Below are 16,297 nucleotides of genomic sequence, written 5' to 3'. Positions count from 1 at the left end.
CAAAATGTACACTATTTTTTAACATATTAGCACTGTTGTAGGAAAAAATACAAATCTATCAAATAAAAATACAAAAATAAAAACATACTGCAAAAAACCGTTTTGCCCCACCGGGTGTACAAAATGACATACGATATATACTTGGATGGGATGATTATTCAACCCTTTTTAAAAACAGAATTGATAAGTTTTTTTATGAATATTAAAGAATTAAAATATTAAATGCACACTTCACAAACAAAAATCTTGTTTTTTTTAAAATTTAAACCAGCACATTCTGCATGAGCCCAGTTTCCACACTTCATGCATTTTAATCATATTTCACCTGGCTTTGATCTCGTATATAACTCATTACAATATATGCATGAGCAGTCATCTTCATCGTCTGTAAGTAGAAAGTCTTCAGTGTCTGAATCAACAATCACTTTTTTACATATACTTTGTTTACACTTTTCCAGGATATGTTTTTTGGAACCTTTAGCTTTAGCCTCTGATACGAGTATATTTGGAGTTGTATTCAAATGTCATGTTTAACGCACATAATTGCAAAGCATTATTATACTTCTAGAGAAAAAAAAAGTATTAAGTGGGGAAAAATGACATAGTATGTCATTTTACCCTACCGGTACTTATGTCGTTTTGCCCCACTACGTGATTTTTTTAAAACAATAAAAAATATCACATTGCACTTTGTAAATTTTAACAAATTTATAGTTTTTCATGAAGATTAACAATGATACAACATATCCTTTCAGTTTGTGTTGTAGAATAATACAAATAACATAATGATAATACCTTCGGTGTCCGCGCAACAAAAATATTGTTTTATTTCACAAAGTAACCCGCAACACGTCCTCCTCGGGCGTTCGCCATAAGCGTCCTAAATATTGGTGAGTATGTATGTGTCGTACCAGTGCTCATTCTTGTGCAGGTTCAAACATGACCAAGAGTTTGGTTTCTGAGATATGATTACTATGTCATTTTACCCGCCTATGTCATTTTGTACACCCTTACCCTAATACAAACATATTTTGTTTAATTATTGCATTATTTTTATTTTTTATTATTACCTCGTTGAATACTAACCACTTTATTTTTATGTTAATTTTTCTCAACTTTACTTTGTTATATTTATATTTAGAACATAATATTATCACATGTTAACTGTTATCTTATATTTTTATTACTTTTATTGTATTAATTTTAAACGAGCAGCTTTAAGCTGGTATGCTTTAATCTATTTAGACGAAAGTTAGTTGTTGGCGCACTTTAACTTTTCCATAACAAATCTAGTCCATTTTTGAACCCATCGAGACTACACATTGAGATCAGCTCTTGTGGCAGCTTATTCCAACCATCACAACCCTATTGCTCAGGAAATGCTTCCGCGGATTTAGATTAAATCTCGTTTTCTCCAGCCTTAGACTGTGGCTTCGAAGAGGAACATCTTGTTTCAGCTTGAACATGGGATCCAAATTTGGGTAGCTATAGTGGCTGTTGAGTATCTTGTATGTATATGACTATCAGGTCACCCTTTTGACCGAGACCGCGAGTTCCCAGCCTCTCCACATATGGAAGCCGTTTTAGGTCGGGTAAAAATACCCACGTTTAGTAAAATTCAGAGATGTTACGTTTCTCTTTTAATTTTTTTAGTTTCGTTTTTAAATACTTTATTTTCAGTAAATTGTTTAGTTTTAGTTATTCTACGCGTATTACGTTTCATATTTTGAATTATATTATAGATTGTTCTCTGCTATGATAATTTCTATAAAACATTTTTTTGTAAAAGGTTCTTTGAAGCGTTGATGTTTAAATAAATATCTGTATCACATAATATAATTAATTTAGCTATCACTTAGATGCCCCTCACTTCAATAATAGTTGTTACATAAACGCTTGATCACTATAATTTATATAATGTTTCTATTTGACAATCAATGGAATGACACAATGACAGGTCTCGAGAACATTCACTAAATTGCTTTGTCTAAGTTGGGATTATGACAAGTTATTTATGTAGAAGGACGTAAATTATTCTGATCACCATAATAAGATCATCGTCAACAACCATTTATTATTCTGCCGTGTAATAAACTAACATTGATGTATTGAATTCGATACACCAATACTTATTAATCCCTCTCGTTTTTTTCTAAGTTTTCAAATGAGATCTTAGCATTTTAATTTCTTAATTTTAATCCAAATAGTATAATTGAATGAATAATATTTATGATCTTTATTATTCTGAAAGCAATTTTTGGAACAATATATAGATCGAGTTTTGGTACGATCAAAAAAATATTTATATGGAGATGAACGCAATGTTTTCCAAATGAAAATCTGAGTACTTTCAAATGTTTGCAGACGGGCTGGATTTCCTTCCTAGGGAATTATTCAGATCTAAATTTCAAATGCAATAAAGATGGAAAACATGTTCGGGAATACTTCATAAAAATCTACAGGTGGAAGAGTTGACGAAATATGGGTGTTTAAACATGGTCAAAATGGTAAATGTTACTCAGTGTGTAAAGTAGCCATACAAACCAGCCAATAACAGCATCAGCCCTGTAAACGAAAAATGCCCTGCATAAGCCCTGTAAACGCCTAGACTGCCATATTCTCTCTTCTTCCATCTCTGTTGCAACAGATTTAGATCTATGTAGACTCGTTAAAAATAATAAAACCACTTTTCGTAGCAATGTATTATTTGGGTCCTTATTCGAGGGACACCTTCAAATGTATAAAAACTAAAAACAATTCATTAAAAATAGCATATCAATTAAAACTGTAATACATTATATATTTGATTCTTTTATTGGCTGATTTTTCAAAGTAATATTACTGATGTGGGTAAAATTCTGCCATAATACTATTACATTTTTAAAGGTACTTTTTCTCAAAGAGTGTTGGACATAGGTCCTTTTCCGAACACATATCCAAACCTACACAACACAGTAAAATTAGTATCGATTTAAATGTATTATTTATTTTTTAGTGGCTTTTCCCAGATAAAAATTACGTAAAAATAAATAGAATATATATTAGTCAGTCTCCTGGCGCACGGTTGGTGCGATTACCTGCCATTAAATAAAATAAAAAAATGAAAACATAAAATACAATAAATATGTAGGTACTGTAGAAAATCCAGCCTATGTAATTTTGTCGTGCCGTGTGTATTTTTTCGACCGTTTGAAATGACCATATAACTCATAATTTTGTTGATAATAGAAAATCGCTTTACGTGGATACTTATTTTTATCTAAGTGTTATTCTACGGTCCGAGGTGTTTTCTAATATCGAATATATTTTGAATTATTAGATATTATTAGCAAAGATCTTTTTATATAGGTACCGGATGCAATAGTATGTACAGTAAACTAAAGACAAGGTTTTTGCAAAACGCTAAATCAATATTTACGATTTTATACATGAGGCATTGATAAACTCTTCACTCCCGTGTTTACTCAAGTAATTGAAATCCACGAAGCTTTTCTAAAGCATTGTCTTCGATTAAATATTTATCAATCAAAGTATGTAAATAATGAATGTTTCTATTTATAAATCCGGTGCTTGTCTACAGAGGTTTGGATATACTCATTGTTGCTAAATATGAGGCCACTGGTGGTGTAATGGTTGAGATGTTTGCTTCACGCACTGAGGGCTCCAGTTCGATTAATGAACTAAAAAATAAATGTGATTTTTCTCAAGCCTGGGAACAGTGCGCCGTAATCCATTACTGTAATTAGATCTCTTTGATATGGTGCAAAAAAATATTAATAAATTATTTGATAAATTTATCATCTTTAATGGTATTTACTCTACAAAAATATGTAATATGCAAATCAATTGGTGTTACTTTATTGAGAAAAAATACCAACGTGCCTATTAATAACATATTTAAGATATTAGATTGGTATTTTGTTCAGCTCTACTACAGTGACATCTCAGACATATCGAAAAAAATAAATTGAAAGCCTTACTCGTATAATGTGTATTCATGTAACCCAAACGGGTTTTTTAAAAGTATAAATAAATCAAATACACATCTAAAAATATTTAAAAAGAGTGCATAAATTATTCACGCAATATATAAAATAGTCTTTTTGACAATAGAACCATTTGTTAAAATTAATTAATTATTCGTAAAATATCAATGATATTGTAAGAAGTGTAGGTACTAGGTAAAATACCTACATTGATTGATCGGCAACAATAACATATCTACAGTATCTGCTTATCCACATATCTTATCTAGCTCATACCACGAAAGTCTCTCCTATAGTCAACAGTTAGAATGAACAGTAATTTCTCAACAATAAATTAAATATCATACAGAATCTGGGGTTCTCACTTACAAGCAAAGAATCTTACCTTAGAGATATTTTGATTAAAATAAAAATACTTATGCATATTACCACTGGCACTGGTCTGTGAGATAGTGACCCCTGCATTTAACCCTATTGAATAAAGGTGTGGTATTTAAGTATTCGCCAGTGATTTATTGCTTCGTATGATTGATCAACACTCAGTCTCGAATCGAATTAGCTAAGATTCTTAAGACGAAAATCTTACATTTAATTATTGTCTGGCAAGTGGGAAGTTGATAAGTCTAACAAAATATTTATCTGCATACTGTCATGGATATTATATTGGCTGTGTGGGATAACTTTATGCTACGAGTATTAGATAAGCATGATTGCCTGTATTTGCCAAAGGTTTCAAATGCTGAGATATACAGGGTGTTCTTTAAACCCTGTCACATCCGAAACCATGATGATCAGTATAAGAAAGTAGACATATTGGCACATTAAAATATTTTTTTAGAACGACTAAAATCTTAAAAAATAAAATATAGAAAAAAAACAAATAGTTGCTTACTTCTGCAGGGGAGAAGCGAGGGGGGCGCGGCCATGCAGTTCAGACTCCCCCCTCCCCCCCCATACTGCAAATAAATCATGTTTTCGTAATATCAGCATATGTTAGTTTGGTTTATCTTTTCTTTTCTTTTCTTTTCATGGTCATGTCATCCCTTATTTATATGATATAAACTTTTTTATAATTAAAAAAGGAATGGCTCATATTCAGACGCTAAAGTCTTTGTGGGCATTTTTTCCAAATTATGTTACAGCTTAATTTTAAGATGTATTTTTCTAAAGTGTATTTTTGTAATTATATTTCTATGTAAATAATATATTTATGGAAAAAAAAACAAATGAAAAAATAAACATTAACATTTCCTCAACTCTTCCATTTAAAACCTTATTATGTGGGGCTGATTCATTCGGCTGATTCATTTTACCTACTTTATTAATGGTATATATTTTAATTTAAGTTTCTCTGCGGACATTTCTTCATTTCTTCTATGTAAATAATATATGTATGGAAAAATAAACATGCAAAAAAAAATTAAATAATAATAATAATAAAAAAAAAGTATGACATTTCCATGAGTTACTTAAACTCGATTAGGGCCTAACATTAAGACTTCCAACAATTTTTCAAAGTACGTATTTAGAACATTTTTATAAATAAATATTTTATATTATATTATGTCAATTTCATCTACTAAAGAATATTCTAGATGCATTTTTATTTTCAGTTACAGAAAAGTGGTGTTAGATAGTAATACCTATTTTACATCAAAGGTTCTAAGAATTATGGTAAAATAATATAAACATTAAATCATAAAATTACGCATAAATAATATAAAATAAAATACGTCGCTTTAATCAAGTTCTTGATTATAGCTACATATTTTTAATACATCATGTATAAATAATAAAGAGAGAATAAAGGTACACAAAAATATTTATTGTACTAATAATATTCATTAAAATATCTTCGGTGGGAATTCACATTCTATTTCCTTTCACATATTAAGACGCATATGTTTTTTTACAAAAAATAAACAAATCTTAATGAGGACGCGGAAGCGATAAAGTTTGTCACAATTTGAATTTGTAGATTTATGAACCTCCTCCAAAACTTTTACTAATTAATTTACAAAGTTGATTTTGAATATTACTGTAATATTAGAGATTAAAATTTTATCGTTGCTTTATTCCCATTTTCTAACATGATTTTTAGAAAATGGCTTCATAATTGAAATAGTAAGACTGAAAATATTTGTTTAATCTATTTAATCTTTTTCTATAAAAGAAAATCTAAATTTAATGATTAGAAGATCATATTTAGGTAATGTTATAGATATAATAATTGATATAAAGTTTTCGTATTTATAAAACAATCATATGTCCACACATAATTTACTGTTCATCCATTTTTTTTATGCAATGAAGAGGAAATAAAAAATGTACGAATTCTTCAAAATAAGGCGACGAGGATTATACTTAAAAAAATATGTATTCTAATATAGAAATAATACACAAATAAATTGGCTTGCTCACAGTAAAGCAGCAAATAAAATATAATGTAGAAATTTTTATGCATAAAATAATTAAGGGAGTGAATAAAATAAAAATAATTATTTAATTTAACCATCAATGTCATACATATGAAACAAGGGATAAAAAAAGATCAGATTACCAATAAGGAGAAAAACAGAATTTCAAAACTCATTGAACAGAGGATTGAAGCTGTACAATCAGTTACCTCAAGAGATAAAAGAAATAGAAAGAATTGAATTAAACAATGTTTGATTTTGTCCAAATGCTTGCAGACTGGCTGGATTTCCTCCCTAGGGAGTTGTTCATGTGTAAATTTATTTCAACAGAGAGGGAAAATGTTTTTGAGAAGGGAATATGGAAGTCTAGGCATTTACAGGGCTTATGAACTGTCATTGGCTGGTTTAAGTAGTCACTTTACACACTGTGTAACAGATTTAAAATATATTTGAAAAAATATGTTCTTGAGATATTTTGAAAAAATAATAATGTTAATAAAAGTTTATATGTTCGTTCTTAAGATTTTATGAACTAAATTAAAAAAGCGTAAATAAATAAATAATAATAAAAATCCGATCAGAAACAGGCATACGAAAATAATAATTATTGGAGTATCGAATTAACATATTAATTTCACTCAGATTTTTTTCTGTTAATAACACTTTTCTGGTGATTTCATTCAGGCGTAGCTGTGGAAACACAGGCACAAGCTGATCGAATATCAAGAGTCTGAATTAGCATTGAGAGAAGTAGTTTTTGCTTCCTTAGACCAAGTTACGGTGTGGGCTGCACGCTGTATGAGTGCGGAGGAAACGTCAGTGGAACATTAGAATAATGTTGTGTGGAAGTTAGTCGGATGCAATAACTACTCACGCAAGAACAAGCCGACACTCAGTTTCGCGGTAGCCACAGTAAAGGTCGGCCAGTAGGAGGAGATCTAATCAAAATCTTCGTCATAATGTAATCAAAATAATAAAATGAAATAAGATGCTGTTGTGAAGTGACAAAACGTAAAATGTGCAATAAAATAAAGTTATAGTTTAGTTTAGTTTAAGTCAAAAAACGTGTTATAATTCTCCCTAAGCTAAACCCTATTGCGTTTGAAAAAAAGATTTTATTTATAATTTTTTAACGATCAAAGAAACTCTAATAACATCAATTTTCTCCAGTAGTGTAAATTGAATTTTCCATGTGAATGCGTGTTGGATTTTCAAAATAAAGAAATTTGAAAAAATATTTTGTAAAAATGAGTTATGTGTACCGGTGGTATATGAATAGATTCGGAAGGAGATATAGAAAACCAGTATTTTCTACATTTCGGCCGCGTACGTTATTTTTTAAAATTATTATTTTGTAATAACTAATACTAGTATATACTGTTTCTTTCTACTATGTAAGAACATTACTAAACACATTTTGTGACCGATGTTTAAGATATTTTCTATTTCTGATTCAAGACAACCGGTGAGCTTTATGGGTTCTTTACTAAGTGTTGTGTGAAGTAATTCCATTGTTGAGCTTTTGGTTACCGATGAATTTTGTTTATAAACAAGGGAACGTTCACATTTAGTAGTATAACGCTAAATATACACCAGATTAAAAATATCCAACGCTCGTAAACTTGTTTAATACTCAACATTCCAACATAGAAATGTTCGTAGGAAAATTGTCACCGTTGCCTTTTCGGTTCGTGATAACTAGAAGGATTGAAAAACTATTTTAACTACACGAAAAGATGTTCTGTTGTTCTGATCTTTGAATTACAATCATAGAATGGCAATGAAAGCTGTTAATTGAAATTTGTAAAAAAATGAAAAAATGCATTAAATGATTATATATATCAATTTTAATACTTTGAAAAGCATTCTGATATTTCAACAAATCACAACAGAGATGAAAAACATTTCAGAAAGCAAACTATCGAAGTCTAGGCATTTACAGGGCTTTTTTGGTGCAATTCTTAAATAGTTTGATAAAATAATATGTGCAAAACTACGTGTTTATTGAAATATGAAGACTTATGACAAATTTAAATATAATTGTTTATTTCAATTTCAAAATAAATATATAACATAAAAAAACGTATTAATTTCTTAATAAGGCGCTTTAATACTTTAAGTATTAAAATACTGCGCAATGCCTACCATAAAATTACTATAAATATTTTTAAATAATTTAAATGATATTTTTTTTATAAACTGAGTCAATTATTTAAAGACAATAAATTATTTTAATATTTATACATTTGTAAAGCGAAAAAATCGTGGTATTTTCATCGAAAAGTCGAAATCTACAAGATCTAAAAAATTACTTCACAAAAATAACGGTATCGTAAATTTGGGAAATTCGAAGTCTTTTTATTACATATTCGAGGTCATTTAGCTATTTACAAACTCTAAATAGGGAATCATTCAAGGATACTAGAAGTATATATAAGCTGCTCAGCGTTTGTCATGAATGGAATAATGCAGAGGTGTACGGTATTCAGGCGAATAAAGTGATAAAGGCGAATTCCTTATACGTTCCGTTCGTTATAAAGTTCTGATTGTTTATTTTTTAATTAAAACTAGTGATCTTACAAAGTGCGGGCGTAGGCAATGCAAGTTCAGGCGTTGCAAATAAATTTAATAAACGCAGATATTAAATTGAAAACAACCGCAGCCCTGTATAGCTAAAACACTAAACTAAATTTGTCGTAAAAATATTGTCTAAATATAATGCATACAAGAAGAGAAAAATTACAATCGATTCTCGTATTTTTGGCATCATAATCATTATTCCCTTTGCGCACCTAATAGTGCATTAGCACACAGCGTTGGTACACCAATCGCTGCGTATCTTGATCATTTTTGTTACATGAAGATGATCCAGAGGTACCAGTCCAGGGACTATGAAATATTCTAATCGAAGCCGAGACGTTTTGCATGGGAGGCAAACGCGCTGACCATCACACCACGAGGCCGACTGATTGCATTTTATTGCAAAAAAATAGTGATATTCTTTATTGATAAAGTAATTGGCTGGAATGGCTTGCGAAAAAAAACCTCTAAAAATACACAGTAAATAATCACGCCTAAAGCTCACTTGTACTTTAGTTAAGTTAAAAATAGTTTTGTATGGATTGCCGAATAAAAATATTACAAGGAAACCCGTCATATTAGTCACGATTGTCTTATTAATTTAGCATAAAATGTACATTCTTTTGTAGACTGCAAACATTTCTAGGTATTTAGAATATTGGATATCTCCATGGATAAATTGATACTAGATATTTCCATTTGCATTTTTTTGTCGAAAATGTTTATTTTATTTTAGTGATTATTTTAATGTTTTTTCAAAATATTTTTTTACAGATGCATCCGATTCATCCAAGGTTATATCCATCAAGGCCCTTGACTTCTGCCTCGGGGTCAATGGGTTGGAGCATCACACGGAGAAGTTTGACCTCATGACCCGCGAAGTCGACCCGTGCTTAGTTGTTCGTAGAGGACAGACATTTTTACTGGATATTACTTTCTGTCGGCCATACAATCCACAAAAGGATGCGATATCCTTTATATTTACAGTTGCAGGTAAATCATGCGCATTCCTAACTATCCTCCTCAATATTTTTGTTTGTATCGTAGCACATTGCTATCAGATACGCTCGGTTTTGACGATCGCCAAATGTCGGGACAAATATCGACCGTGAAACCGCGGGTATTCTAACCTGGGGTGGTATTCCAAACGCTCTCACAGCCGTATTATCTCGTGTGATTACATACAAAATACACGAGAAAAACTTTTTTTCGTGCCGCGAGAGCGGATCAGAATAGCACCCCAGGGGTGGTATTCTGAATGCAAAAGCGCGCATAGAAAACGCATTTTTGACGCGTATTTACGTACTAAATACACGCAAACGAAGCGATCTCTACGCGCACTATTGCATTTAGAATACAGTCCCTGATATTCTCGATCTTTCACGATCGTCATTTGTGGTCGGCTCAAGTCGCAGCCACCAGATACTTGTATACGCCGAAATTTGACAATCGGCACGTGTTTACGACAAGTAAATATCTAATGTGTTTATTGTTTGATGGCACTCCTAAGCCGAGTCGCGCCAATATGTTTTTGTGTCCCGAGATAAATACACTTAAATAATATAAATTTAAATACTAGAAATGATTAGATGGTCTTTTCCCTAGTCATCTTCATCTGTCATCTCATCTTTTTAAAACGAATCTTATAGAAGTTTAATTAATTTAAAAAAAAAACCTTACAATCTTGCCTAAAGAATTTAATAATTTCCCACAGGCTTTGGCAAGAGAGCCGTACCAATGGCATCGAATATAATACACCATAAGTAATTAATTTACATTTTTTAATCTATAGATGCGGAAAAACCAAACTACGGTCAGGGGACACTTGTGGCTGTTCCTTTATTAGATAGAGAATCTGATGTTATTGGGGTATGGAGTGCTAATATTGAGAGCCAGAATGACAAGCTACTCAGAATCAAAATATCCACTTCTCCAGGAAGTGTTGTTGCTCAGTGGAAGATCGATGTGGACACAAAATTGATGGGAGATGGAGCAGTGAGTTACTCACATCCTCTTGGATTTTATTTACTGTTCAATCCATGGTGCCCTCTGGATGACGTGTATATTGAAGGTAAATTAAATTGAAAAATTCTCAATAAAATCAAAACAAGTATTCCAAGGCAATAAACATTTGATAATTTGTATTTTAGGAGAAGATCTACGAGAGGAGTATGTTCTTCAAGATACTGGTTTAATATGGAGAGGTTCACACAATCGGCTGAGACCGTCTATTTGGAAATATTCTCAATACGAGAAAGACATTTTGGATTGTGCTTTGTATCTCATTCAAGAAGTTGGAAATGTAAGAAAATCGGACTTTCAGTAGAGTTAAAAGATATTAAAGGAGTTGGATTTTTATTAAAATACCTGATTACATTTTGGCAGGTCAAAGGTAATGCCCGTGGTGATGCCATCAAGGTATCAAGAGCTATTTCTGCTGCAGTCAATTCCCCTGATGACAATGGGGCTGTGATGGGTAATTGGTCCGATGACTTTGGGGGAGGAACAGCTCCAACTAAATGGATTGGATCAATGGACATTTTGCAGCAATACTACAAGAAGAAGAAGCCAGTGAAATATGGACAGTGTTGGGTATTTTCCGGTGTATTGGGAACGAGTAAGTATTTGGAATTTATTACTTTATTAGTGTGTTCATAAGTCACTTCACATCAAAGTTTTTTTTTGTCTTTCCAACTATTTCAAATGAGTCAACTAATAAAAATAAAAAAACAGTTTGTAGAGCTATCGGAATGCCATGCAGAGTTGTTACTACCTATTCCTCTGCACATGACACTCAAAGTAGTTTAACAGTGGACTACTTTGTTGATGAAAAAGGATCAGTTATGGAAGAATTGAACTCAGATTCCATTTGGAATTATCACGTATGGAATGAGGTAAGTTAAACAATTTTTTGAAAATACACAAACACCAAAACACTTAGACGATGATCAACGAATTATTTTTGTTTGTTTCTAGGTGTGGATGAAAAGACTTGATCTGGGCGATGAATATTCAGGATGGCAAGCTGTGGATGCCACTCCTCAGGAATTGTCTGATGATGTATACAGATGTGGACCGGCATCAGTAATGGCTGTTAAACTGGGAGAAATACAAAAACCGTATGATAATACTTTCCTCTTCGCTGAGGTTAATGCCGACAAAGTATTTTGGAGATATGCTGGTCCAACACAACCGCTTAAATTAATTCGAAAGGATGTTTCGAGTATTGGACAAGCAATTTCTACAAAAGCTGTCGGAAAATGGGAACGTGAGGTAAATATTCCAATTTAAAAAAACGATTGGGCATTGGACAAGCATGAAGTAAGAAATACCAAATGATTATTCTAGTAAATTTTACTAATATTTTGATATTGTTTTAGGACATAACCCACAGCTACAAATATGCTGAGAAAACTACAGAAGAAAGAGCTGCAATGCTCAAAGCACTCAAAATGTCTGAAAGCCTCTTTTCAAGATATTACCTTAATGAAGAGTTTAATGACATTTATTTTGACTTTGCCCTCAGAGATGATATTAAAATTGGTGAAAACTTTAGTGTGGTAAGAAAAATTAAAAATTGTTCTGGACAATGCTTATCCATGAATATCCAATTCGATAATGAGCTAATGAATCATGTTTTTTAGATACTAATCGTGAGAAATCGTTCATACCAAAAACAACACACTGTCAATGGTAACTTAAGAGTTGACACAGTTCATTACACTGGCAAAGTAGCCGAACCCGTCAAAGTATTTGCTTTTAATAAAACAATAAAACCTTCAACCACCGAGGAAATAAGATTAGATGTTTCATTTGACGAATATTATGGCAGATTGGTGGAACAGGTAAAATATGGACTTTTAGAATTATTTGCCATTTTTGTCAACATAAATTATTTCCTGTATTGGCTGCAATTCTAACTACGCTAATTATTTACTAATTATATTGCATCAGGTTATAGACTAACATTATAATGCTTTGTTTTAATAAAAAATATAAATAATATATTAATATGTATATATATATATTAAAATAATATACATATATATTAATAAAATAAATACTTTTAACACCAAAACGGTACACAGTCATTATAATCCAACCAATTTATTGATATAATATTAAATGAAAGTAGGAATTACCAAAAATTTATGGCTACCCGGTTTTAAGAATTCAATTTTTATTTTTGAATCAAAGCAATCTTAAAACATTTGTCCTGTTTTTTTCCAGTGTGCTTTCAACATTGCTTGCTTAGCGACAGTGCAAGAAACAGAATACGAATATTTTGCTCAAGACGATTTCAGAGTAAGGAAACCGGACATTAAAATAACCATCCAAGGTACCCCAACAACAGGGCAGGCCTTTGAAGCTGTCGTCAAGTTACTCAACCCTCTTCCCATTCCTCTAAAGAAGTGCCAGTTCTTGTTGGAAGGATGTGGACTTGAAAAGCAGCTACAGATTAAATTAGATGAGGCAAATATTTTTTTTAAATCATTAAATAAGTTATTACACAGTATTCCTATTTTTGAGTTCTTTAGAATTTCACGCAATATACTTTTTACAGAATGTAGCCCCTGGAGCATTCGCTACAACCACAGTTAGCTTCACCCCTCCCTGGTCAGGTCGACACACCATTGCCGCTAAGTTTATATCGAAGGAGTTGACTGACGTGGATGGATTCCTAGCATTTATGGTTCAACCTAAACAGGAAACAAACGGAAACTCAACTCAGCCTAATGGAACAAATAATGGAGCCTGAGAAAGAACAATTGAATCCAGTTTGATGGAACATATCTCCAGTTTTCCCAGAAACCAAAATTGAACTTCACAACGATTTAAAAAATGACAATACGTCTGCTTTGTGTGTAACTTAAAATTACAGCAGTGCCTACACAAAATAATTTCATGTTTGCATGGTAAAAACTTCTTCTTCTTTTCCACATCCGCTTCTAAGTGGAGCATTGGACATCACCAGTTACCTCCAGTTATCGCCAGCCAGCACTCTCGCTTCTTCCCATGTGAATACAGCGCCCCTTAATTCCGCCGAATAAAGTCTAAAGATCGTCATTGACGGCCTTCCAGGACGGCGTGATCCCGCAGGTTTAAAGAAGAGGCAACTAGGGTTTAGGTTCTCCTGAGGCATGCGCAGCACGTGTCCAAGCCAGGTCCACCACCGCATCCCCAAGACGCTCGTTATAGGAGGCTGCTGCGTCCGTTCTCGGACTTCAATGTTAGTTATAAAAATCGAACCACCTTAAACCTAATATTCTTCTCAAACACTTACTCTCAAAACTCAGAAGTTTGGTGTTTTGAGCTTTGGTAAGGTGCCAAAATTCACACCCATATAGGAAAACTGGCGTACAAGAGTTGAATAATCGGCATTTCGTTTTGACTGAGTATAGATTAGAGTTCCAGACAACACGCATCATGTTAAAAGTTGCTCCAGTAATTCCTAGGCGGGTTGCGAGCTCTTTATGCATGCTTCCATCCTCAGTTATGTGTACTCCCAAGTATTTAAAGCTGTCAACTTTCTCAAATCAAAGCAGGTTAAAATTTGAGATAATTAATAAAAATAAATTAGGTGGTTTATCCCAAAGGGTATTAGTGCATTCAATTAACTTTTCAAAATATTAAACACATAAAAGAAAAACACTACATAATTTAGTTAAATGATTTTAAAAGCCATTTGAAAATGGCAGCTCTTTAATGTCTATATTTAGATACTCTTTATTATATATGTTGCATTTACCCCGTCACTCAATCGTATGTATATTTAAAAATATATATAAGTCAAGCTATAATCTGGTATTGCCATTTTAATGGCGGTTGAGTAACGATATTTGTGGAAGTCTTTTTCATATTTCTTTCCAAAAGAGTTGTCCAAATTATTACGCAATAACAAGTAAGATCTTGCCAGTTCAGTGAAATGCTTGACGAGTAGTCCTCAGGTACACTTTGTAAACTGTAATGTAAAAAAATGTGAACTGTGCAGTGTGAGGTTTACATTGGCCAGTGATAAACCCATTAAAGTTTTCTTTGTAACAATTTATTTCCAATTGCCAGATAAATGCGGCAACCATATATATTTTTCGCTTTAGGTTAGGTAAAAAACAGCCCAATGTATTCGTTATTGAAGTACCATGCCAAAAAATGTTTTCTATAATTAATATTACGTCATAATTGTTAGAAGATATATCGATTTAGGTGATTCAAAATGAAGGGTACAGAATATGAAGGATGAATGTCAAAAAACTAAGTTTTGAGATAGAACGTAGTTGAGTTCGAATCGGGTTGTGGTCGCGTGGCTAGTGTTGCGAAATCGCGATTTGATTTCCATTTTGTTATAGTAAGTATTTTTTCACAATTCGTTGGATTTCATTTAGCCACCAAAATTGAAATATTTGGGTGAATTTTAAGAACGCTAATATTTTCTGTATTTATATGAAGTTTTACAATCTCTTGGACATTAAAATAAACTGATAAATATGTAGGAACCTGCTAAGTGTAAACAGCCTTTTTTTATTTTATATAATTCATATTGGTTTTCATTAATATTAGATTGTCGATTTATTACCAGTATTTAACTGACATGTACCCTTTGTCCCCAGTATGCATTTTTTCCTTGTTCGATTATCTTAAAAAGTATAGCCTTTATGTCGAATTTCATTAAACAGAAATGTAGATCATGTGAATTGCCGTCATATGCCATTATTAATCCCTGCAAAAAAACTGTTTTTGCAGTTTGACGGGAATTAAATGAATGTTCAAAAAAATGTATATTTAAAAAAATATATGATTTAATGACACCTATCCTTTATATCATGTACTCTTCAAATGTAACTTGTTTAATTCATTTGCCATTCTTGAAATTAACATTAGATATAGGTTTTTTGCCATGTGTAAGTGTACATATTTATATTTTAATAGTATTTTAAATATGCATAAGTACTTATAATAATAACTAAAAAAATAGTATATTTTCTTTCCGAATCCTAATTAAAATATTATTTCTCACAGTTCAGAAATTATTGTACTTATTATTTTGTTGCATCTGAACAAAAAACAATAGATCAGGAACACCAGCTAAAAGTTTTATTAAGTATTGATATGTATTGTAGTTTATTTGTAATTATTTTTTGTATCCGAAGTACCCACTTTTATATTTAAATTGGTTGACTCAATTAAATTTAATAAATTTGTTGACTCTGTAAAGTAAATATTGTTCGAATTATACCTACTAATTTGATAATAATATTTAATTATCAAATATTTTTTTGGTGCTTTTATAAGCAGAATAGAATGATGTAAAAATGT

The 16,297-nt window shown here is 31.7% G+C and overlaps 1 protein-coding gene across 1 annotated transcript in view; it reads left to right on the top strand.

The window, feature by feature from the left end:
* LOC148272773 (annulin-like) overlaps positions 1–15,660 on the top strand; it is a 29,785-nt gene extending 14,125 nt beyond the window's left edge. The window contains exons 2-11 of the mRNA XM_088239586.1: positions 9,758–9,976; positions 10,776–11,054; positions 11,134–11,285; positions 11,369–11,600; positions 11,717–11,877; positions 11,960–12,256; positions 12,364–12,543; positions 12,628–12,828; positions 13,214–13,456; positions 13,548–15,660. Of these exons, the coding sequence (XP_088095712.1) occupies positions 9,758–9,976; positions 10,776–11,054; positions 11,134–11,285; positions 11,369–11,600; positions 11,717–11,877; positions 11,960–12,256; positions 12,364–12,543; positions 12,628–12,828; positions 13,214–13,456; positions 13,548–13,742 (2,159 nt within the window). The 3' untranslated portion in view covers positions 13,743–15,660. The remainder of the gene's footprint in view (positions 1–9,757; positions 9,977–10,775; positions 11,055–11,133; positions 11,286–11,368; positions 11,601–11,716; positions 11,878–11,959; positions 12,257–12,363; positions 12,544–12,627; positions 12,829–13,213; positions 13,457–13,547) is intronic.
* Positions 15,661–16,297: the final 637 nt, after the last annotated feature.

Source organism: Micrasema longulum, unplaced genomic scaffold (assembly GCF_059751315.1).
Source record: "Micrasema longulum isolate JH-2025_06_02 unplaced genomic scaffold, ASM5975131v1 h1tg002193l, whole genome shotgun sequence".
Taxonomy (NCBI): Eukaryota; Metazoa; Arthropoda; class Insecta; order Trichoptera; family Brachycentridae; genus Micrasema; species Micrasema longulum.
The sequence above is the reverse complement of the archived record's forward strand: the minus strand, read 5'-3'. Positions and strand labels throughout refer to the sequence as shown.